The 23,537-nt window shown below is 50.6% G+C and overlaps 1 protein-coding gene across 1 annotated transcript; it reads right to left on the bottom strand.

Moving 5' to 3' along the window:
• Positions 1–1,168: 1,168 nt before the first annotated feature.
• On the bottom strand, positions 1,169–23,105 carry PITX3 (paired like homeodomain 3). Its single transcript, XM_066191329.1, has 4 exons — positions 22,936–23,105; positions 8,560–8,700; positions 3,715–3,920; positions 1,169–2,695 (listed from the first exon to the last, which is right to left on the bottom strand). Exons 2-4 carry the CDS (start codon positions 8,666–8,668, stop codon positions 2,132–2,134), a joined length of 879 nt encoding a protein of 292 aa, XP_066047426.1. The 5' UTR covers positions 8,669–8,700; positions 22,936–23,105; the 3' UTR covers positions 1,169–2,131.
• Positions 23,106–23,537: the final 432 nt, after the last annotated feature.

Below are 23,537 nucleotides of genomic sequence, written 5' to 3'. Positions count from 1 at the left end.
CATTGAATCTATTTCAACAGCACTGGTGCCCAGCAGCAAGGTAGGATCCAGGTTACAATGAAACATATGGTCTGGGATACACTGTGTTTATGTTTTATATGTTTACATTTGATCTTTGAACCCTTCCACTGTTAGCTGTTTCAGTGCAGGATATCTTGACTCTCAGATTTTGGATTAGCTCAGAGCAAAGAATAATTCATTACAGTGAGGGTGGGCTGACACCTGTGACTGCTTTCAGCACCTGCTCTTGAATACCTTCAGAAGCAACTGCTCCCTGAGAAAGAGGCTTTAGCAAAGACTGAGCAGTTTACATGCTTGGTTTGTGAGACACCTCTTACTGTTGTCCTGGTGAGGATCCATTCTTAGTGAAGAACTTGCTTTCTCTCTGCATGCTCTCAATCTTGCAGAACATGGGTTATGTCAGATTTGCCTGTCTTATTCTTCCTGGTAGGACAGTTTGTCGTGAAGGTATTTTAGAGCTGTTCTTCTCTATCTAAAGAGGAAAGTAAAATATTGGAGTTCTGTTTTCCCCTTGGAGATTGTGCTTGATGAAGGGAAAGGTGATTGCACTGGGTAGAGATGTCCTGCTCCCCTGCTGCATGTGGAGCTTCCTTGGGCCCTTGGGGGCGATCTGCTGCCTCGCTTTGCACTGGCTGAAGGAGCAGCTTTTCCAGGAGCCTGTATAGCTTGAGAGGGCCACCTCTGTTTTACAGCTTTCCCAACAGAAACTGAGCAGGGCAAGTTGCTGCATCTGATGTCTCCCCTGGGGACCACTCTCAGAGCCAGAGTGCCTGGGGGGATTCCCCTGCCCTGGGAGCCCAAAGGCACTGGCCCTATCCAGCACAGTGGGGAAGTCTGAGCCGCCAGAAGCTTCCTGCTGCACTGGGTGCGTGTAGACAGGAAACAGGGAGGGGGCTTGTTTACCTCTTCCTACTGTGCGTGTGGGATTTTTTTTGTTCTGAGGAGCCAGGTGTTTGAAATGTAAGTGAGCAACATGGACTGCTCTCCCAAACTTCAGCCCCTGTTCCAACTCGGACTGCTTTGTGCTGGTTCTTCTAAGGATGCTTACCTTTACCTGGGCTGCTGGCACTTGATTCCAGAATCTTCAGGTGCAGGTTTGTACTTTCAATAACCACACAAGCAGAAGCTTAAAGAGTTTGTACCAACTTTTATTATCTTTTTTGGAAATGGGATTTGGGGAAGGGAAGGAGATGTGCAAGGAGGAGCTGATTGTTGCAGATGGGGATGTTTGGGATGTATGCTGGCAGCAGTGTGTCTGACCAAAATGACTGAAGCAGTAAAGCATGACAGCCAGGACACTGCCTTGGTGGATGTGCTTCCTTTACAGGGTTTTTGGTTTTAAGGTCTACTTTGTAGGTTATTTCACATACAAAACAAGAAAGCATATTTTAATGTCTCTATGTGTATTTGTATATATATAAGATAGATATATATATACACACATATTTTATATTTTTACAACCCCCACTCCTAAAGGCTTCAAGTCTGAAGGGCCATGTGTATATATGCATTATAAAGAGATGCTAATTGACTGAGACAAGGCTTCCTTACTGGCTGTATGATAAATAAATGGGCAAGATATCTTTCATTGAAATCTTGCACATGTGCAGAGAATATGGTTCAGCCAAGCACCAACTGGCAGCCCCCTTCAAGCTGTCCTGTCTCTGGCTATTTCCTGCAAGGGTGGTGTGAGGCTGCCTGTGCTGTCCCGGGAATTTGGGGGGCTCACCCCTGTGGGGCTTGGAGGGGCAGATTGAAACATACTTTGTTGTGCTGCCCATGGGTCAGGCAACTTGCGTGTTGGGGCTGCTATTTCCCCATGGGGCTTCCAGTGGACTCTTTTGGTTTATTTTACCATGGAGGAGAAGGTTTGGTGGGCAAGAAGGGAAGGGGCATTGAAGGGGAAAGACAGTCAAAATTCACCATACAATAGACAAATCTTCATAAAGGTTCGTCTGCCTGCTCGTTCTTTTCTCTCTCTCTCTCTCCCTGTCTCCGTCTTATGCTCTCATGTTCACTCTCATTCTCTGCAGGACGTACGCTGTTGTAGGGCTAAAGGTCTCCTTTTGTCAGGCTAAGGTCAAGTCCCTGGTTGGCAGAGGGCAGCCCTTCATACAGGCCTGTCCACGGCGTACTGGCAAGGGCTCAGGTTGGAGGCTGCCGTCTGCACCGCTGGGTAGGTGAAGTTGGCGTGCTGCTTGGCCTTCAGCCGCAGGCTGGCCAGGCTGGAGTTGCACGTGTCCCTGTACATGTAGGGGCTGGCTGTTGAGGCGTAAGGACAGGCACTGGATGAGACAGCAGAGTTGAGGCTCGGGCTGTTCAGATTATTGATGTTTCCCAGGTTGTTGAGGCTAGGGGCTGGTACTCCGGTCACCGCAGTAGGGACCATGGATGAAGGCATGGTCATTGAGGTGATGGAGCTGGGTGGGGAGAACATGGGCTGGGAGGAGAGGGGACTGACGTTCATGGAGTTGAAGAATGGAAAGCTCTTGGCCGAGAGTGGACTGCTGGCAAGCCCCTTGGTGGCCCAGTTGTTGTAGGAATAGCTGGAATACATGTCATCATAAGGCTGCATCAGTCCATTGAACTGGGCTCCGAAGCTGTTCTTGCACAATTCAGCCTGTTGGTTCCTCTCTCGTTTCCTCCACTTAGCTCTGCGGTTTTTGAACCAGACCTGCAAGAGAGAGAGAGGGAGGGCATGGGAATTGCACTGGCTGACCTTGCAAGGAGCCTTGCCCTCGTTTCTTTGCCCAGTAAGACAAGAGCTGTTGAAGGGATGGCGAAGTTCCCAGTGAGATGGGAGGCTGAGCATCAGGGAAGAGCTACAGCAAGATGTCTGGGCTTCAGGGTCATCTCCTAGCAGGAATCACCAGGTGGTCCTCAGCCAACAAACTAAAACCCAAACCACTGCCATTTCACAACACACAGAATAACCCACCTCACTCAACAAACAGATGCCCTTTATAGAGGAAAAAGAGAGGAAAATACTTGCTGCATTTCCAAGTGACCACAGCCAGGAGGAGGGGTTGGGATTTTGTGACTTGGGAGCAAAGTATTTGGGGGATGTGGCTTGAAAGCTGCTGAACAAAGGAAATAACTTCTCTTCTTTTGACTTTATCTCAGGACTGGCTTGGAGTGGGATGTTGTAAGTCTGTCTTCTAAAAGGAAAACCTGTTAGTGTTAGAGGGGTTCAAACAATATAACTTCCTAGAGCATGGAAACTGCTGGAAGGCTATTCATGGTGCTGCTAACTCATATTTCTAGTAGCAGAGAGAAGCTCTCACTCCAGCTGGAGCCCTGCCACACCATGCCTGTGACTACACATTGGTTTGGGAACCCAAAAGAGTGCCCTCCAGCAAGGGTAAGGCTGGGGAGTGATGGTACTGCAAGGAAGGGGTCTGCTGGGTCAAGGCAGCCAGCTGGTGGGGCTCTGTGGGGCACAGCCTGGGCTTTGTATCTTCCTGTATAATTGCAAGGTGGCCCTGGATGGGGAAGGCACCACCAGTGTGGAGTACGTGTGTGGCAGGATGTGTCAAATCTCAAGTGCAGACCCTGGTGAGGTGTTTCCAAGACAGGGAAATTTTCTAGTGCTCTTAATTTCTTCCTTGGTTGGGGGACAGCTTGGTCATATATCACAGCAGGCTTCTTCCCCACAAGCTCAGGCCCAGGAATGTGGAAGGGCTGCAGTCCTACCCGGACTCGTGCCTCTGTCAAGTTGGTCCAGACTGCAATCTCCTCCCTGGTGCTCATGTCTGGATAACGGTTTCTCTGAAAAGTGGCTTCCAGCTCTTGGAGCTGTTGGCTGGTGAAGTGCGTCCTCTGCCTCCGCTGCTTCTTTTTGAGCGAGCCGTCTTCAGGGTTGGAGTCGTCCGTCTGGTTTTGCTGGGACTTCTCAGTGTCTGTGTGAGAAACAGAAAGAGGGAGAGATCCCCTGAGTTAATTTGAGGGCTTGGATGCAGTTGGGGAGCCTATCCTTGGGGCAACCAGTGCATGCTCAGTGAGGTCCCTTTCCACTGCAGCCACCAGGAGTGGTCCCATCTCCCTCCCTTGTTCTTGCAAGCAGGCATCCACACACCACCAAAACCAATTCCCCCTTCATGTTGCACAGTTTTATTTAACTGCCATAACAGATGTTAGCTTCCAAGTGACTGGATTTAGATTTTCCAAACTTCCAATATTTGGGTTTCATTTATCACAGTTCACATGGGGCATAGTGGCAGAACTTACTCAGATCTGCTTAAAACTCTCTGCCTAAGGTGTCTTTTAGAAAAACTGAACAGAAATTGACACAACACAGAGAAAGATCCATTAATGTTTCTGTGGACAAGTGATGGGAAAAAACAAATTGCAAACTGATAGTAAGCTAAGGCTCTTCAATTAAGTATACCTGAGGAGCACAAATTTTCACACCCCTTCTCGCTCCTTTACATTCTTCCTTAGGTGCATGTGTTTTGATTTTTAAAAAATAGGGAAAGGCCTCTCTTAGACCTTACCATGAAGCACTCCAGCATCTCCCTGTCTTTCTGCCCCTGCCCTCCTCCTGATTCACAGATCCCTCTCCTAGAGGCAGTCTTTAATTTCACTGCCCATTAAATGAACATCTCAAAACTCTCCAGTGTTCACACTGATATCTTGCTGAAATGTACTGCTCAGCCTCCTTCTGGGCATCAAGTCCATATCTGCATGCTGAGCTTTTGGCTTCTGTTTGTGGAGGTGGGCAGCCAGCTGCTTGCATCTCCCACAGCCCTTTCTGGGGGCTGTGCAAATATGAGCAGGAGAAATGCAAATAGGGGCAGAGTGCAAATACAGGTATCTTCCATTTAGTTGTCCTCCATAGAGTGCCCAACTGCTCAAATGTGATGCTTTCTTTTATGATGTAGGAAAGCTGTATCTTGTATTTAATTGTGCTGGGAATCAAGAAAAGTCACCATATAGGAAAACGTATTCCAGTGAAAATAAATAATTTCTGATGTTCAACACCTTCCTCTGATCTAGAAGCCAGGTGAAGCATTTTCAAATAACAATTGGGTCTTCAGCCAGGAGAGAAGGTGTTCTTTTACAATGGGAAATAGTCAGCTAAACTAAGTAGAAATTTTTGCAAATTGCTCCCAAACTGTTCCACTTGGAAGAAGAACCTTTAAAAAAATCCTGGCATCACTCTGCTATAATTGAAATTTTTGTTTGGTTGCAGTTCTTTGAGTGGAAGCTGGTTTAAAAGGTTTCCAAGTCCAGAAAAATCTCTACATGAAGGTGTCTGGTACAGCCCCCTAATGAGTAGGGAGGCAAGGAGACAGCAGCCTAAAATACAGTTGGGTCAGTTAAAAAAGGGATTCCACAAGTCAAATGGATGCGCTTTGGAATAATAGGCTCTGTCTTTTCCATTTAGTTTTTATGGGGCATGTGAGAGGCCTAAAAGCATCTGAGCCCCCACAGAGACTGCTGCAGGGCAGTGCTGTGCCAACGGCAGGTGCTTTAGTGGGCTCCAGACCTGGAAGATGCTCCTGTCTCAGGAACCTGGTGCCACTGCCTTGTTCCTATGACAGTCTGTTAATTCAGAAATATTTTCCTGCTGTTCCTGAAAACTTGCCTTTCTTCAAAGGCAGGAATGCGGGAGTTGTAGAGAGCATGTGCAGGAGAGGTACTCGTTCTCCAGGGAGGAAACCCTGGGTGTGGTCAGTGATTTGCTCCCCACCAGCCACCTCTGCTTCTGTAGCACGTCTGATACTATCCACCAGCAGGAATGTGAATGCAAGGACAGTGAGTTGGCCATTGCTCACAGCAGCAGGGTATAAGTTGGTTCTTCTGAGCAGGAAGGTGCTATGTCCTGTTCTCAACATCTGGACCAGTTTGTGTTTCCATCTGGTACAGGCTGTACCTGTACCAGAACTTCCCCGGCACACTCTTGAAACAAAGCCTTAGGAACTGAAAAGTGGAATGAAAGAGCTTGGTTGTGGTCTTGTGCTACTCTTCTCATTTTCATGAGCATCCCAATTCAGCAGAACTCTTGGAAGCGTGCTCTTAATGCGGATTTTTATAGTGATTCTTGCCAAGGAGATTAATCTGATTTCTCTAGCTCAGTGCTCTAAACCAGTATTGGATGTGAGAGATTCCTGCACTATCCATCTCCAGAAGAGATTAAATGGGGAGTGATGCTACCCATCTGAGCTAGTTATTAGGAATGGATCAACACTGATGAACGGACAACATTTGGTTTGTTTGTTCATCTGCTGAGCCTGGGTTAATTACGAGCCTGATCCATACAGGGGGTGTATTCCTACCAAAGTCCCTGACAAATATTCATTTCCAAAGGGGCTGCTGTGAAGCAGGAGGCTATGCCCTAATCAGGAACTCCTGCCCAGGACTGCCCTTCTTCACTCAGGAAGAAACTTTACCAAGAGGGAAAGAAAATGGAGTGAAGGTACCACTGGTTTATGGGCTACATCTGGGTGAAGGAGATCACAATATATCTTATTTGGTATTCATCTTCTCAACACCCTCTGGTATACCTTTTTCCATAAATCTTAAGTCCAAGGAGAAGTAGGAATCCCAGCTTTGAGCCTTGAAAAAATCTCTGCAGTTCATCTTGGTGTCCTCTTTGTTTCTATATCTGCTACCTGTGTTTCTTTCTGTGTGTCATCTCTTTTCTGTTTTTTTCTGTAAGCAGGGATTAAGTGTCCTCTGTAAAAGGTGCAGAGTTTTGACTGATCACAGTGGGGACCCAAACTATGGCAATACAGGGAAAGAAAGGAGCCCACAGAAAGGATGTGGGTGCCTTGAATCCATGCTGAGGAGCACAATATGGGGAGATGTGGGGCAGTTCTTTACCTGCCTCACTCCTCATCATTGCTCTCCCCTGACCTGTGCTGCCTGATGAAACCTAACAGAAGGGGGTGTCACAAACCATGCCATACAATTGGAGGACACTTGTGTTCCCTGAGTGCTGAGCCCAGACAAGCAAGGTTTGTGTTCACTTCCTCAGGATCTCTTTCTTGTGTGGATGAATGAAGCAGAGCCAAGGAGAAGTAGGGAGGCTGCTCTCTTGAGGGGAGTCAAGAAGTGCTAGAAGTGCAGCCCTGCCCCTGTCCCAGGCAGCTCTTGGTAGCCAGCTCTATTCTGCCTGACACTGTTGATGCATGATGCAGAGGCCATCAACCTCTACAAGGTGCCAGCATCTGCAGACAGGTAATGCTGACAAACAGTTGCCTCCCAGAACCATTTTATTTCTAGACTGCTTAAGACAGTGGGGAGTGATTGTAGCCAGGTATCCAACGTTTATTGTCACCCCCAAATAGGTTGTGGAATATATCTTGTACACATTCACCCACTCAGTGAAATGACAGTGGCCATAGCTGGAATTAGCTGCTCATGCCTAATGGAAAGAAAAGTCAGGGCCTAAATTGGCACTTCTACAGCATGCCAGGGTGGGCTCAATAGGGAAGGCCACTTGAATGGAGACACTGCCATGCATCCAAAGCAGCTGACGAGGAGCCACTGAGCTTGGGGATGTGCCCAACTAAGGTACGTGTGCAGTGGGGAATTTGTCAGGTGGATTCTCTGACTCTAGTTATCCCAGTGTAACTCCCTTCATGATACTTTCTCTGGGGAATTTTAATCTGCATCATTATCCTTATTAGCTTTTGTATGCGGGTGAGCCTGGAGGCTTTACACGGAGAGCAACGGGCTGTCCCCAGCCCTCACTCCCTCATGCTGGCACTGGCAGAAGCAGCTTTGCATTGTCCTGACACATCCAGAATAACAAGGGATGGAGTGGTAACCAGGCACATGTAAAATCCAGAGGAAACCATAGCATTTGGTAGCTGAATTCTGAACAGGTGTGAATGGTGATGCTGCTTATTCAGAGCCTGATAAAAAATTCAGCAGGCTTGGGAATGGTTCAGCCTTTGGGAATGGTCAGAGGCACCTCTGCGGGAGAGCAGCAGAGCAGTGCACCAAGGCACAGATGAGGAGACTTTTTCAGTTAAATCAGGAACAAGACAGTGCTTCCCTTTCATCCTGAACCTGGAAAGTTCAGCCTAAGGTTTACCTTTACTGTGGAAAGTTTAAACCCAAACAATTTAAACAGAGGTAAAAAAAAAAAAATAGAAGAGCAGTTTAAGATTAGGTGTAACCTTCTGTGCCTTGGATACCTCCCATGTTGTGGGGAGAGCTCTCCTGCTCTGGGGATTCTGTTTAGGCAAATACAATAAAATCTTGATTGGGCTGCGACCTGACTTGCCTGGCTCTGGCCTGCCATGGGCTGTACCCTGGTGAGCAGTGGCTTCCTGCAGCCAGGGCCAGATGACCCCACCACTGACATGATGCTCCTAACCTCCCGACAGCTGTCATTGCAATATGGACCCTAATGCCTTTCCCCTGCTTGTTGGCACAGCCATGCTGCTATGGCATTTTGCTGGCTTCTCAGTAGAATGGGAAACTTCCTCTGGGAGCACTGCAGCCAGCTCCTGCAAGCCACTGGCCACCCAGATCCACCCACAAGATGGGTCAGGGTTTTTCTTGTATCTTGAACCTTGCACTTACCGCTGTGGTCCTGCCCTTTGCAGCTGTGCTCGTGTTGAGGAGTTCCAGAGTCCGAGAGAGACAAGGCCGGGCTGCGAGCCTCCGCGTCTGCCAGCAGGTTGAAATCCATGGGGCAGGGATGGGTGGTGGTGAAGGAGGAATCTGAAAAACAGTAGTCACAGGGTGATCAGAGAGATCAATATATGTATGACCTCTCCTCACCACCTCCAGCAGGGACTTGCCTTGAGGAAAGGTCTAGGGAAAGGAAAGGATCCCTGTGCGATCCCTGGACACCTTTGAGTTTCTTGGCTGGAAAATGGACATACTGGGCTTTCAGCTGAGCTTCCCTATAAATCAAAGATCATCTAGTGACACTTCTATTTGCAGCCTTCAGAGAAAGAGCCTCCAATTTATAGGTGACATTCAGACTGAAATAGCAACGCCTGGAGCATGCTGTGTAATGGAGATCTGAGGAAGTGGTTCTGGGCCAGCCAAGGGCTGTTAGCACCTTCCCCAGTCATCCCACCTCTCCCATCCTCCCTGCCCAGCTTCCCTCCTCTTTCTCCCTTGTTTCTCCATGAGCTGGCCAAGCCTCTGGCTGTTCAGAGAGCACTACACTCACACATCCCAAAAGAAAAGCATTCTGGTGCCTGGCACTGATAAGAAGGCACATCTGCCTGCACAGCCATTGCTACAAGCAGAGATCCAGGCGGTGCAAGTGGACTCCTTTGGGCTACACAAGGACCTCTGGAACCTGAATTAACATGAGAATCACATTTCACATGCTTAGGTGCCTGGGAACGAGTGGTCCTGGCTGCAGCAGGAGCTTGCTTCCAGCCTTAGATCATGCTGACTTTAGGCTCCCCATGACCCCTCAAGTGACTGGCCTGTGCTGGTGAGCCATTTTCCCTGGCTGAAAGCATCCCCACTGGGAAGCTGTCAGTGCTGCTCCCCACGACAGCAGGAACCACTGTGACTCTTCTGCCACCTCTTTCCACACCTTTCTGTCCCAAGATCAATTCTTTTCATCATTCACTTCCTTATGGACCCTGCACCCTCCACCTGTGTTGCCTAAAGGAGCTCAGCTGAGAGCACCGCTTTGTTCTGGACTACACTGGATGCTCATGAAGAGGTGGGCATGAGGCAGTAAATGTTCCAAGCCTGGCTGCATCCGCTTGGAAAGGTGAGCTGGCCCTGTTTTAGCCCCTAATCTGAATTTTGGATCATAACCCAGCAAAATGCAGGATGCTTCACTGCCACCGGCACACAGTTTATGAAGGCTGGATCACTTTGAAGGAACCACAGCAGTTTCTGAAACTTAGGCCACTCCCAGCTGATACCTCACCTTCTCAGCTAGGGGTCCTTTTTATCTAAGAAACAACAGCTGATACATTGCACCAGGATCTGGGACCCCTGGGTTTAGGGAAGATTGGACCAGGTGTTTGGGATTTTCAAACTTTGGTGGAGATCTGTTGTAAAGACTGGATCCTGGGTGGTGAAGGATTGCCCAGCCCCTCAAATCCATGCATGTCAAGGAGGGAACGTGCTGAAGACAGTCTGGACTGTGTTAGTTTTTAGACATGTAAACAAGAGATTAATCACATAGCTGTTGCACCTCATTTGGAGGAGGATGACAGTGACTAAGGATGTATTTTCAGAGCTGTCTAAAGCCTCCTTTAGTCAATTTGCACAAGGCTTCTGCCAGGGCCCTTGTCAGGGCTGATCCCCATACCTGTAGTGTGCTTTCAGGCTGTGATGAGAGGGAAAGAAGCCATTTCTAATGTTTATCTGGCTGCCTTTTGCAGCAGATCTCACTCACAAAACCCCTGCAGTTTTCCTTGCTCTTCACTTCACTTGACCTCCATTCACTGCCTCTCCCAGGTACTGGTGGGGCAGTCTCAACACTGACCTCAGTCAGTGCACTCTGGAAGCAGCACCTAATGAACCAGGACCTGCTTCTGGTTTCCCGGACCTTTGCCTTGCTCTGGGCTTCTCCTCTCCTATGGGAGAGAAGTGGCAGGACTCTGGCTTTGCCATGAGGCTGGCTTCCATTTCCACTTTGTGGCAAGCCTGACCTTTGATGTCTGCTGGCTGTGTTAAGCTCCTGGCAGCAGCCCGGCACAGCCCTGTTGCATTCTGCTGTGTGTACATATATGAAGTGATGTGACAGGGGCTGTGTTTTCTTTAATACCTTTGCATGGAGTAGGGGAGTCCATCTGCTGCTGATATTGCCATGGCTTTTAGCATTACTCTCAGAATTATGCAGAAACGCGCAGTGAATTAATTCCATGGATTAAGTCTTGATTAAGATGTGTGTCACTTTGCTGTCTCAGAATTTATTAAGAGCCCTTCTTGAGTCTGCAGCAGATGGAATTTCTGCCCAATGTTTGTAGATGATAATTTCCCCTCTTCTACAGCCATTTGCATATGATTGCATCTGTCAAGCACAATTTCCTTTCTTCTAGAGCTTGACTCTGTACTGGACAATTTAAGGAGGAATTCAGATCCTTGCCTTGCTGTAACTCAAGGACAGTGTCCTCCTGTGCCGGGTCCTGTTTGCTCTTTTTTCCAAATCTTGCATGGGTTTCATCTGTACAAACTAGAGTGAAGATAGTAAAACCAGGGGGGAGTATCCTACATTGCCAAGTTTCCATAGGCGTAAATGACAACATAAGGTACAAGGCCCAGGAGAACCTAGTCCTGGTATTGAAAATCTATGCCCCATCCCGAGCTGCACCTATGCAGTGGTTGCAAAGTTCATCTAAGCTGCTGGACACAACCTAGCATGCTGGCCTGCCTCCGAGATACAGTGGGCACATTGATTAAAACTGATTATGAAGTGTGGCCAGCATTCAAGTTTAAACTGGGACTTGTGGCTGAACACAAGTTTGCTTTGTGAACTGAATTTAAAAGCAGGAGGATTTCAGAGAGATGTATGTATATATGTAATTGCATAACCTATTGCACGTGCCATACATGGTAGCATCAAGGAATGCCCTCTCAGTTTGCTCTGAGCAGGTCATGGAGAAGCTAGAGCAAGGGGAGAGAGGGATCTTCTCAGCTTGATTATAAAAGCAGGAAAAGTCTGCAGTGGTGACAGTATGTGAGGTCTGTACCAATGTATTTACCCAAAGCCAACCCCATAGTACTGACACAAAAGGCTGTGAGGTATTCCTCTAGATTATACAGCCCTTTTGGATTTAAAAAAAGGAGCTTTTGTCCACGTTGGCTAGATCTTGCTGTAGGCAGAGACATTAAGAAAGTCAACGCTAAACCTTCATGGCATTTCTACTAAGTTGTTTGCCCAGTCTCAAGAAATCAGTGGAATTGGCACCTCAGAAATATTTTTAGATAAAATCAAATTTACTATCTTCATTTGACTCTTCATCTCACTTTATTTTAGCATAAAAGAATGATTTCTTTAGGGACAGGTCCTGTACTAGCAACATGCAGCCAGGCTTGCTCAGAGGCTTCAGTTTGGTAAAACTAGCCATGGCTCCCAGTCTGCTCCAGCACCTGTAACTCCTTCCATTGATATATGTTATGACCCCTGCCTATGTGCATCCTCTCCTTGGTGCCCATGTGAACATGCTGTGGTCACCTGTGCAAGACCCTCCAGCCAGACAGGGAATGGCTGTCCCTGTGCCATGGGCATGGTGGAGGGCAAGGGAAGAGCAGTCCTGGCTCTAGGCCTTTTCTCTTTTCAAATGGACCCCATTTCTATTTCTGTGTCAGTTCCCGACTGCCCAAGCCAGGGCCATTTAGGCAGTAGAAGGAGGACAGTCCTTTGTGAGGAGGGCAACCTTGTTTACCTGAAAAGAGAAACAAGGGTCCCTATGACCCATCTCCTGGTTCTAAGTAACACACTGCTCCATCACCTGGGAGCAAAGAGGCCGTTGCTTGGGGTTTTTTTTTCTCTTTGAAGGGGTGGGAAGGAAACATAAAGGCTGACTTCAAGCAAAGTAAGGTCAAATATAGGGGTGGCTTTTGGTTTGTGGGCCTTGCCCGTTGAGAGCTGCCTAGAGACTGACTGGTGTGTGCTGCTCGACTCTCTGCACTGCCATTGGGGAGCAGGCTTCCTGCTGGACCTGCTTTGACAGGTTGATCTGGAAGTGAAAAGCTGTCTCTTGCATTCTTTTGATGTTATTTCATATCCCATGGGCATGCAGGGGTGCTTTGGGAGGGACTTGATGCTTCAGGTTCCAAGACAGCAGTACAATGACTGCTGATGACCCAAGGACAGGAGAGAAGCCCTAAGCTGGCCTCTCTTGAGCACATCAGCACAACCCTGTGGAGCTGTGAGCTCCCTGCCTCCAGCCAGGGCCAGAGTAGCTGAATCTTCTGCTTGGAATTGCTGATCTCCACAAAGAGTTCAGGGTTACCCCTCAGGCTGAAAGGTGCTCCACAATCATTTAGGGGGAAGTGTCCTTTCATTCTTGCATCCCCTGAGGTGAAGGTATGATGTTACACTAGATCCTTCGGGTCAGAGCTGTCTCTTCCTGCTCCATCAATCGCAGAAGTCAATCTACTGCTGATTGCTTCACTCCTCCCGTGCTCATGTTCCCTGTGCCGGCTTACTTTTAGGACAGACAAACATTTGGGACTCTATTTAAATGCAGATTTTCAGGAAGATGATCTGCCTCTGTACTTTGGTCCCCGTGAGGGGCTGAGGTAAAGTGGAACAGCTCCTGCCTCTCCCTTTGCTCGTTGTCAAAGAGGAAGTGATTGAGACCGTGCCTGTTCCCTCGCAGAACAGCATTTTGTTCTCTGGACACGTGTTTGTTCAGGTGATGGTGCCATCAGAGTGCCCGTGGGCTGGAATTACAAGTGACACATCAGCACAGCTCGTGAATCGTGAATCGTGCACTAACCAAGAGTCAGATTCTCTTTGCTGGCCAACACAAGTGCTGCCTGTGAGGGGCTCTTGCCCCACTGCTAGAAAGCAAGAAGGATGGGGTGCAAAATGAGTTAATATTTGTCTCCTTGTGACTATGGCAATGTAACTATGGGGAGACCAAGGTCACCCACTGCTAAACATCTCCGTGTAGCTTTAAATCTCTAATCTTAATGGAATTGCAGCAGGAACCAAGAGCAACCATTAATCACTGGAAGATAAACAGCAGCAGCCAACTGGTGACCCGGAGCACAGGGCCATTATGGGACAGGAGAGCAAGCTGCCTGCCTCCAAAAACATCAGGCACAGCCTCAGGCTGCCTGAGCAGTGGTTTCGGGTGCGCACTCAGAAGTGGATCATCGACCTCCAGCAAGGGCTGAGTCACAGGTTATAATAAACTTCATTTCTCGATTTAGTCCCTACAGCTGGGCACTAACCCCTGAGCTCCTGAGGGTGGCTTCGTAGTGGTGTGTGCTGCTTTGAAGCCTGGAATACGGTTTAGGGGTTTTATTCCTCTCATCAGTAGGAACTGCCAAAGCATCCTGAGGCATTTAGTGGCTTTGTTGTCAGAGCAAGTTATCTGGCACTGCCCCACACACGGACTGGGCTGCAGAGCACTGAGAGCTATGCATGGAACTGCAGTAGCCCTGGCCACAGCTGGCAGCAAGGACCTGTGAGCTGGCAGCTCTCTGACGAGGGGGTCCAGGTTATTTCTCTTTTTGTGCATGGCTCTAAGGAGAAGTCCCCAAAAATGTGAGGTGGGAAGAGGGTGAGGAGGTAAGGTGCTGCCACTGACTTGTCTTATGATGTAGGTAAAACTACTTGACTGTTCTAGGATTGTATCCTTAATCTCAGAAATCATGTAAAAGAGCTGGGGGAGGTAATGAAGCAAAATTCTTTTAAGTGCTTTCAGATCCTCAGATAGGAAGTGCTAGGAAAATGCCCAACCATGCTGGATGCTGCCTAATGCATTTCCTGGGGGATGGAGGCAGCCTGCAAAATGGGACCAGTCCACTTGCTTCCCTCATTTTGACATGAACCCCCAGCTGCAGAGGAGGATGATGGCTGAAACCTCTGCTCTAGGCAGCAGAGGGTTAATAAACTGCCTGTATTCCGGAGGATTATCACAATGGAAATGTCCCAAGGATTGACAGCTCCATACCCATGTCCACAGCAAAAAAAGCCCACAATGGAATGTGTCCTGTTCGCTTATTTGTTGGGCTGCACTGTGTCCCTGTGCTGTGGAAGCACCCTGATGTCACCATGCCCCATACACAGTGCATCGTTCCCCACAACAGGTGTGTCTGCAGTCCCCCAGACTGGTGCAGACCCTGCCGAGCTGAAGCATTAGGTTCTGCAGAGGCAGGGTAATATGCTTGGGCTTGGCTTAAAGCAAGTTCTTTGCAATAGTATCTTTGGGCCTCAGTGCTACCCTTAGCATACCTGGATAGTTTCTGAAATAGCACACAAAATTTGGAAACAAATTGCTAATTTTAGCACTTCCAGACTTTCTGCAAAGTCGGTTTTTTTCCCCTACACTAAACATTCATAGTTCTTGCATTCTTGTAAGCATTGTGCTGCAGGTCTCACTGTGTTCGACTGTGTTTCCAGTGTCCGTTGGATGCTATGCCTCAGTGGGGTGTTTGGCACCTTGGATTTATCAACCGGGATTGGGATTTTCATTCTGGCAGACTGCGCAGTTATATTAATAAGGCTACGCTTTGTTATGGCTTCCCTTGTTTATTAGGCATCCGGAACAAAATAAATCAGAAAAACCCAGTTTTGCCCAAACAACTTTCGATCACACAAAGTTGCTGGCATGGTGTGGATCCACCATGCAGGAGTGCTAGGAGTGAGAGCATGGTCTGCAGTTATGGGAGAAAAGTCCTTTAGGGAAATTAATCCTTTTGTTTTGGGGAAGGGAGAAAAAAGACTGATTTCAGTTAGAAATTCTGCCTGGGGAAATCTTGCAACTGATGTAAAGGATCTGCTAAAGTGGAGTGCCAGCACTGGCCTGGCCAGAACATACCAACTCTGTTCATTCCCACCTGCCCTGCCCACTCCTGCAGCCCTGTCAGGCTGGCTTCAAAGCAACTTCTGCCACTACCAAGGGATCTGCCTGCATCTGCTTGAGAGAAATAGCTGCACAGCCACAATGTACAGGGGATCATGATCTGCTTTTGCGGAGCCAGGAGCAAGATGAGACAGTTGCAAGCCGGGATCCCGGGCAGGAATGGGAGGTGCAGGCAGCCTGTCTGCAGTTCAGCCGAACACGCGCTGCTCATGCAGCAGCAAAGGCCACCACGGCCTGGCATCAGCAGATCGGTATGTGTTGCTGTATTTAGTTGGGTGATTGTATAAATTTGACTAATTATTCTGGCAGTCAAAGGAAACTGGCCTGATTCCTAGGGGGGCTGTGCTCGCAGAAGCTCAGCACGGTCATTTCTGTATCTCTGTGGCTGTAAAGTTGGCTCATTTTAGGGAGGCCCAGATAGCTCTGTGACTCCAGCTGCTGTTAGGAGATTTGTATGCAGATGGAGGGCAGTGGATGAATCAGACGTTATCAAGGATGTAAATGATTCTCACAATTAGTAAACATGCTCAAGAAAGTTCTTCATCAAGTGGGTAACGCAGGGGGTTGAAGGTTGGGGTGGATGCCCTGCCACCAGCATGTCACACCACTATGGCTTTCTGATCTCTGTGCCCTAGAGCTGCCAGTGTCTGCCATCCATCACCACTTCTGGAAATCCTTTCTGGAGAACCTTCAGCTTGATCACAAAAATTTGTTCTATGACAGAACTCAGCAAAACCAGCAGCTAGAAAGAAGCTTTTTTTTTTGGGGGGGGGGGGTGGGGTGGGGGTGGTACTAGATCATTGTTTTAAAACAACCTGTCAGAGCTCAGTGGGTTGCAGAGCCACAAAGGGAAAAGAGGTAACTGCCAGGAGTTCTGTGATGGGCCCACCAACCACCATGGCCAACGAGCAGCTCTGTTGGTTAAGGAAACAAGAGCCCAGAAACTGCTGGCTTGCTCCGGGGGATGCGTTGTCTCAGTGCAAACCCGCAGTGCTGGAGGGAGCCGATGTCTGCTGTGCTCGGCTGTAAAGTTTCCTGATGATTTGTCTTCTTCCCCCACCCTCAAGTAATTTGTATTTAAATTTTTTTTAAAGCTCTCTGGCAGGAAGATCCTTGCAGAATGGAGACTGCCGTGAATAAAACAAGTGGATGATCTCAGCTTACAGTATCCCTCCCCTCTTCCTTGCGATACTGCAGCTGGTAGGGTTGGGGCAGGAGGGGTGGCGACTCCGAGAGGGATGCTGGAGCTCGCTCCCTCTCCGCACTGCATCTTTATGGACCTTGCAACATGCCCTGAAGGTCAGCCTGTTAACCCAGACACTGTTTGAAGGGGCCGAAGGAGGCAATTAGCAAACATTGCCGGGGCCGATCCCGCAGTGCCTCACAGACGGCCTGTGCCGGCAGGATCGGGCCCGCGGATCGCCCGGGATTCCTGTCGTGCACCGGCCGCGAACGTTGTGCGTATCGGGGGCGAGGAGGAGGAAGGGCGGGTGGGTAAGCAGAGAGGACTGGCAGCCCCTCTCCTGGAGCCTCTCGCCCAGAGGCGCCACTCGAGGCCGTGGCAAAATGTCTCGCGTCCCTAAATCCAGGGCACAACAGTCATTGCAAAAGCAAAACCAAGAGGTTTGACTTTGGGAATCCTGAAATGTGGGAGTGTGCTGCCTAAGGACAATGCACAAAGCCTGCCTCGTTTTTTTTTTTTCTCCCTCCACCCCTACTCCACCTCCCCCCCCCCCCCCCCCCGCCAAATCCTCAGTTTTTCCATCTGCTCGAGGCCGCATCCCATGCGGAGCCCTGGGAGGTAGGCAGTTTGGGTGGGTAGGGGTGGAAGCTGCAGAGCCCTAATTACTCAGCCAGTCTGGCCCTCGGGCGATCCCATCAAAGCGGCTCGGAGAGAAAAGGGATGGGGCAGAAGGATGTGAGCCATCTCCCAACGCTGCTGCCTGGGTCACACCACGTCCCGTCGACGGGCCAGCCCGCTCCGGGGACGGGGCTGTACCGCCAAAAATGCCTCTGCCCGCCCAGCCCCTGTCACCCTGAGAGCAACCTCTGCTGCAGCTCCAGGGGCAGGGAACGGCTTTCCAGCTTCCCGCCCTGCTCTGCACCTCGGGCATATCTGAGCTCAGGCACTGGGGCACTGTTATTAAAACCCACCCAAAACAAAGTAGGCTGTGAAACCCTTTTAAATGGGACAAGAAAGTCCATATTTTTCATCGCTTTGGTATTTCTCTCTGCTTAGGTATGGATCCATACGGAGGCTGACCTTTATAGCTCGATTAATTTACCGTAATGATCTATTTTGTTTTTTTTTAAATTATCCTACTCCATCCAGTCCTCTCAATCCTCTTCCTTATTTTGGAAGCAAACCTCCATGCATTTACTTTAAAAAAAGCCAGCCTTCAAATAAATGCAAACAAATAAAACCCAAACCCAACTCACAGAACTGGAAGTTAGGATATTATAGCACCAAAAATAAAACTGATGGAACAAAAAGGGAATTTCATGTGGTTTTCATTGTCAAGTCTAAGCTCAGAAACAAACAGGAAATAAAAATGGCTAAACCAAAAGAGATTTCTTTTAAACTGTGTTCAAATCGAAGTGGGGAGCTGTTTTATGTGGGAAGGATTCTATGTTTATTTGCTTTTCAAAAAAAGGAGTAAATAAAAATGTCCACACCCAGACAGGTCAACTTGATTTACAGTTAAATCCTCGTGTTTCACAATGGTCATTTATAATCAGCTTTTTAAAAAGAAAATTAGACTCATATAAATGGCAGCATTGCAAAGGGGAGAAAAGGCAGTGGGTGGTGGGAAAGCTGCTTCTGTTTTAAATAAGGGTGAAGGGAAGAAGGAATGGAAAGAGAGAGAGAAAAGAAAGAGAGGTGGAAGTAACTGTGAACCTCTAGTTGTTTGTTTTATTCCATCTTTGTACTTTTTCAGTTTTTGCAGAGAGCTCAGCAGGTCCTGATCCTTCCAGCCTGTGCCACACCACTGAAGCTCCCCAAATAGCATTTTAATGTATTTATTTGAAAAGAATAGTCTATCAGATCAGTGCTACGCGATTCAGAGTGGCATATGTATTACATATTACTCTCAGATTTGGGACTGTGAACTTGTTTGATAGGGGTTTACAAACAGGTGTCTCAATCACAGTAGCTCTGGTGGTGATTTTTAGAGGTTAATTTAGTGCACACAGGACCCAGCTTCGGCAAGCTGGGGATCTGCTAGGATCCCCAGTAACTACAGCCCCATTAATGCATCTCAGAACATTTTGAATAGTTGAAAAAATCAGAGGAACAAAATTATTATCAGTTTCTGCAAATCCAGCTCTTGTTTCCCTCCTCTTTTGCACTATTCAAAAGGGTGTAAATGTTTATTTTTTGGTGGAGCTGTGGTTTAGGAGATAGCAAAGAGCATCAGACTGAGGGTCAAGGGACAGAGGCTATATTTCTGACTCAGATCAGGTAATTCTGCCAGAGCTCAATTTCTCCTCTGCTCAACAGGGATATTTCCCTTCATGCTAAAGCATCCAGAGATTCACATATAGAAAAGCTAGTAGGCTCCTGAGGAGAGAGATCATAAGGTTCAGCTCTTCAGAAATGAGTGTTCCAAAGCTGAACCTACACCCTGCAAATCAGTGGGAAATTTCCTGTTCAGGGGTAGAGGATTGGCTCTCATCTTGAATCGGCTTGGTAATACTCTGACACTGATGGGAAGGGAAGAGAGGGACCTCCCTTGCTCACTCCCCACATCTTTTTAAAGCCTAATAACAGAAATGTCTCTTAGCTTCTGCCCAGCTAGATCTTCTAGGTCTTTCCTAAAAAAAACTTTTAATTTTTTTTTTTTTTCCAAAACCCAACAGATCTATTGCTGACCATCCCACAGGAATTGCTCTGGCTAGGCTGCCATACCTGTCCTCCTCTGGGGTCAGAGGGAGATGAGGATTCAAGCAAAACCTTTCCCACAGAAGTGACTCCCCTCTTTGCCGAATCTGGCCCCAGTCCCTTGTGCTGCCAAGCTTCCAGGATCAGCCTGTGGACTCCCTTAAATGCCCCAAGGAAGCCCAGAGCTAATAACCAGCTTCATTCAATTCCCAGTCACATTATTATCCAATCTGCCAGAGGCATTAATATTCAGAGGTGAGGCAGGAGGAGGGCAGGGGTGCTGGTGAGGGGGAGCAGCACACAAAGAAGAGGAAGGGAAGTGTGGCGGACTGGCCTCAGAAATATTCCTTCTCCAGCCGTCCGAAACCTCAGACTATTTTAGCTGGGTGTTGACAATAGAGGGTTTTTCGAGCCTCAGCACGAACTTTGATACCAGCTGGTAGAGACTGTTCCCCAGCCAAAAGCAAATGCCCAGCCTTGGCACAGCCTAACGCCCTCAGCCCCACTGGCCCACAGCAAGATGGGGAGCTTTGCCCCTCTGCCATCAGACCCTAAGTAAATAGCAATCTCTCATTTTTAAACTGCCAGATAAATAACTAAACCTGCTCAGAGACACCACAGCCTCCCTTTTCAGACCCTCCTCCCTCCATGGCACCACAGTCTCATCCCATTGCCTTCTTGATGCAGGGTGCACAGCTTGAAAGCAGCAGTTCTCCCCATCTGGGATTTTGTTCCCAAACCCAGGTACCTCCCCTGTCCCCAAGGCCAGGGCACATGTGCCAGGTCACGAGACAGACCTCATGTCCCCTGCTCATCTCATCTTCCTTTTGGAGCGGTCTCCTAGATCAGGTTTCTGGCTTTTTCTTTTTGGCAGTCTCCAAAGTCAGCCTCACCTCTCAATCTCAAGGTTTTGGGTAGCATTTGACAGAGATTTTTTTTTTTTTTGCCAACTCTCCACAGGGAGCATTAACCAATACTTTTGCAATCCAGTCACAATTTGCTGATCTATTAATTGCCTGAATTATGCACTTATAGAAATGCAATAGATATTAATTGAGGCTTGCAACAGTTTCTCTGACAAAGATTAATATTGGTTTTTAAACCAGTGCTAGGACAGGAATATAGGTGGGCTTCCATGGGCAAAATCTGGACTGCAGGTCAGGCAAACCCAGGAACTACAGTAACAGCAGGAAAACCACCGCCCTTGCCCAGACCCCTCTCCAGGCTGGCAGGGAAAGGCATCTCTCTGTGAGGTTCCTTATGAGGAGTACTGGGCATGGTGTGAAAATTTGCTAATGAAAAATTATTTTAAAAATATTAAAAGCAAACTCTGCTCTTCTTCAGCAGACATTTGTGAAAACCGAAAGCAGCTACCATGATCAGATAGTCCTTCAGGAGTCAGCAGGCAGCCTTTTGTCCCTCACAGCAAGGCACCATCAAAGCCTGCAGAAACACCCACTCCCTTCAGCTCACCGGCAGGCTGAGGGACGTGGTGCCAGGAGCCAGGGAGACACTGATCCCATCACCAAAAAGGTGGTCCTTTCCCTGTCTTTGGAAGATGGGACAGGAACAGAGGTGAAACTCTGAAAGACACCTTCCTGAGCAGTTGCTTTTAGCATCTCCCAAAACTGCAGATGGGAGAGAGCCATTTCACCCCTAGCATCCTGTCTTCCAGGCCACGGGCCATGTGTGGCAGACCCACAAGTTTGTCTGGGGGACGCCAAATTCCTCTCTTTGCTTGCAGCACTTAGAAAGTGGACGCATCGTGGGCCCATCAGTCGGGAGGCTGCTTCTCTCCCAGGTGAAAGAACGGGAAGGACATGAGGGATTAGTTTTGATTTCTGCACTGCCAGCTCGAAGCATCAGACGGGTGCGGCGGCCGGGGGCTCATCTCCAGGCTCTGCGGGGCACCGGCGTCCTGAAGCAGCGTGTTCCTCCGCGGCCGCCTGTGCGGAGCCGAGCTCTGTACCCGGTAACCCGGCGGGCCGGGCGGGGAAGGGTGCGGAGCCCCGGCCAAGGGACTGCTGTCCCGAGCTGCCGAACCCCAGCGAGGAGGTGCGGGCTGGGGCTGCGGCAACCCCCGTCAGCGCCTCTGCAGGGCCCTGGCGGTGCCGGGCGGGGGGAATCCAGCCCCCTCCCCGCTTGTCCCCTCAGCTGTCCAGCCGCGGGGGCGCCGGGTGAACGGCCGACAGGTGTGCCCCGCTCGGCGGCACCGGGCCCGCCGCCCCCCCCTCCCTGAGCCCGCTCCAGCAGCTGCAGCGAAGCGCCGGCATCGGCCCCCGCCTCGGTCGCCCTCCCCCGCCGGAGCCGCGGCCAGCCGGGACGCACCCGTTCCTTACTCCCACTCCGAGAAGGAGGTCGGGGGAAAGGACAAGGGGGTGCCGCACTGGCGGGCTGGCTCTTCTCCCGGAGCCGCACTCGTTGAGCGGGGAATAGACGGGGCAGCGGACAGTACCGGGCTCCGTCGGGAGCCCGCTACAGTTGGCCGGGCTTCCCGGGCACTCCGCGGGACGAAGGGGCACCGCTGTGACCCGTACCTCCGGCGCCGGGGAGGCGGGAGAGCCTCTGCAAGCGCCCGGAGGCCCGACAGCCGGTTCTGCCCGCAGCCTCCCGCCGCCGGGCAGCCGCTCTCCGCCGGGGAGCCTCGATGCCTCCGGCAGAGCTGCCGCGGGGTCGGCGCTCCCTCCACGCGGCCCGACCAGGTCTGTTATTCCCGGTCGGGTCCCCGGAACCCCATCCACCGGCGCGCCGCAGCCAGCGGCGTCCCGGGGCAGATTCGCTCCGTCCGCGGGGGCCGGCTCGCTTCTCCCCGGCGCTACAGGGAGGTCGGCTCTGCTGTAAACAGGAGCCAGCCCTTACATAAATATCATTTATCCAACTGTCCAAAAGCCGTCGGGCTGCCTTCCTTTTCCCCGGCGACATCTCCCCGCCTCTGCTCCCTGCGCCGTTCTGCCCCGGACCCTGCAGACAGCTGAGCCGCAGCCCGCAACGCTGTTATTTACAGCGAACCCCGGCTAATTTAAACAGCCCCTGCCCCACTCCCCCGAGTGGAAAATGACTAAGTTTAGCAACGGCGAGAGACTACAGCAGCGCTTGTCGGGAAGGGGCCCGCGTCGGCCCCGAGGGGACGGTCGGGGCTGCGGCAGCCCCACGGCAGCGAGTCGTGGGTCGCTGGGCCCTACAAGGGCAGGGCAGTAGAAGCGCGGCGCCCCGCTGCCCCGCGGGCAGCGCTCCCGGCAGCGATGGGGAACAGCTCGGCCGCGCACAGCCCCGGGACCTCTTCTGGATGGCAGGGCAGGGCTCTATCCACCCGCTCTCACCTGGTTGCTGCCCCTTGACCCACGGGTGGCGACGGAAAGCCGGCCTCGTGCGGCACTGGGGCTGACCCCTGCTGCCGAGCAGAGCACACCGAGCCACCCCGCCAGGGATGCTCTTACCCTGTGCCAGCATTGGAAAGATTACCACCGCCTGGGCTAGTATGAAGGGGCTCAAAGAGGAAGGAGGGGAGAAGCTCTCTCGGAAGGCGAGGGAAGGAAAGGCACTTACAGTAGCTCCAGATGCGGGTTCGGCTGAGCGGACTTAATCCTGCGAGAGGGGCGAAGCTGACCGCCGCCCCACGCCTCGGGCTGCTCTGCCGCTGTCAGAAAGTAAATCCCCCCGGCTCCCCAGCCACTTTGCGCGTCCCTGCCGGCCCGCGGCTCACAGGGAGGGCGGAGGCGGAGGGCGCCGGCCGACTGCCTCCCATTCACCGTGGCCATTCACTTTATGGCGGGCGGCCGGCGCCCCCCGCCAGCTGCACCGGGCGCCCCGCTCCCGCCCGCCCCATTCCAGCTGCGCGCCCGCCGCCGCCCGCCCCGTCCAGCGCCGCCCGCCCCAGCACCGCCCCCGCCCGCGCCGCCCAATCGCCCCGCGGCTCATTTACATACGGCAGCAACCCTGCTCTCAGATTGGCCGAAGAGGGCGGCAGGCCGCGCCCCCCGCCTGGCCCCGCCCCGTCCCGCCCGCCGCTCAGGGTGAGCGGCGGGGCGGCTGCGGGGGCACGTCCCGGGCGCGGGGCTCCGGGCTCCGCCAGCCCCCGCCGCACGGGCACGGAACTCCTGTGCATGTGCCCTGATACACTGCTCTTGTCGCTGCACGTACTGCCTGCC

The sequence above is a fragment of the Chamaea fasciata genome, unplaced genomic scaffold (genome assembly GCF_029207755.1).
Source record: "Chamaea fasciata isolate MVZ Bird 193981 ecotype frontalis unplaced genomic scaffold, bChaFas1.0.hap1 SCAF_9, whole genome shotgun sequence".
Taxonomy (NCBI): Eukaryota; Metazoa; Chordata; class Aves; order Passeriformes; family Sylviidae; genus Chamaea; species Chamaea fasciata.
This window is presented reverse-complemented; position numbering and strand designations above follow the sequence as displayed.

What these genes read in the sequence shown, in the direction of transcription:
- PITX3 (XM_066191329.1), bottom strand. Translation starts at nt 8,668, where the DNA reads ATGGATTTCAACCTGCTGGCAGACGCGGAGGCTCGCAGCCCGGCCTTG. An exon ending in CAAAGGGCAGGACCACAGCG is followed by an intron (nt 3,921 to 8,559) that starts GTAAGTGCAAGG and finishes TTTCTCACACAG; the next exon opens with ACACTGAGAAGTCCCAGCAA. An exon ending in TGACAGAGGCACGAGTCCGG is followed by an intron (nt 2,696 to 3,714) that starts GTAGGACTGCAG and finishes TCTCTCTTGCAG; the next exon opens with GTCTGGTTCAAAAACCGCAG.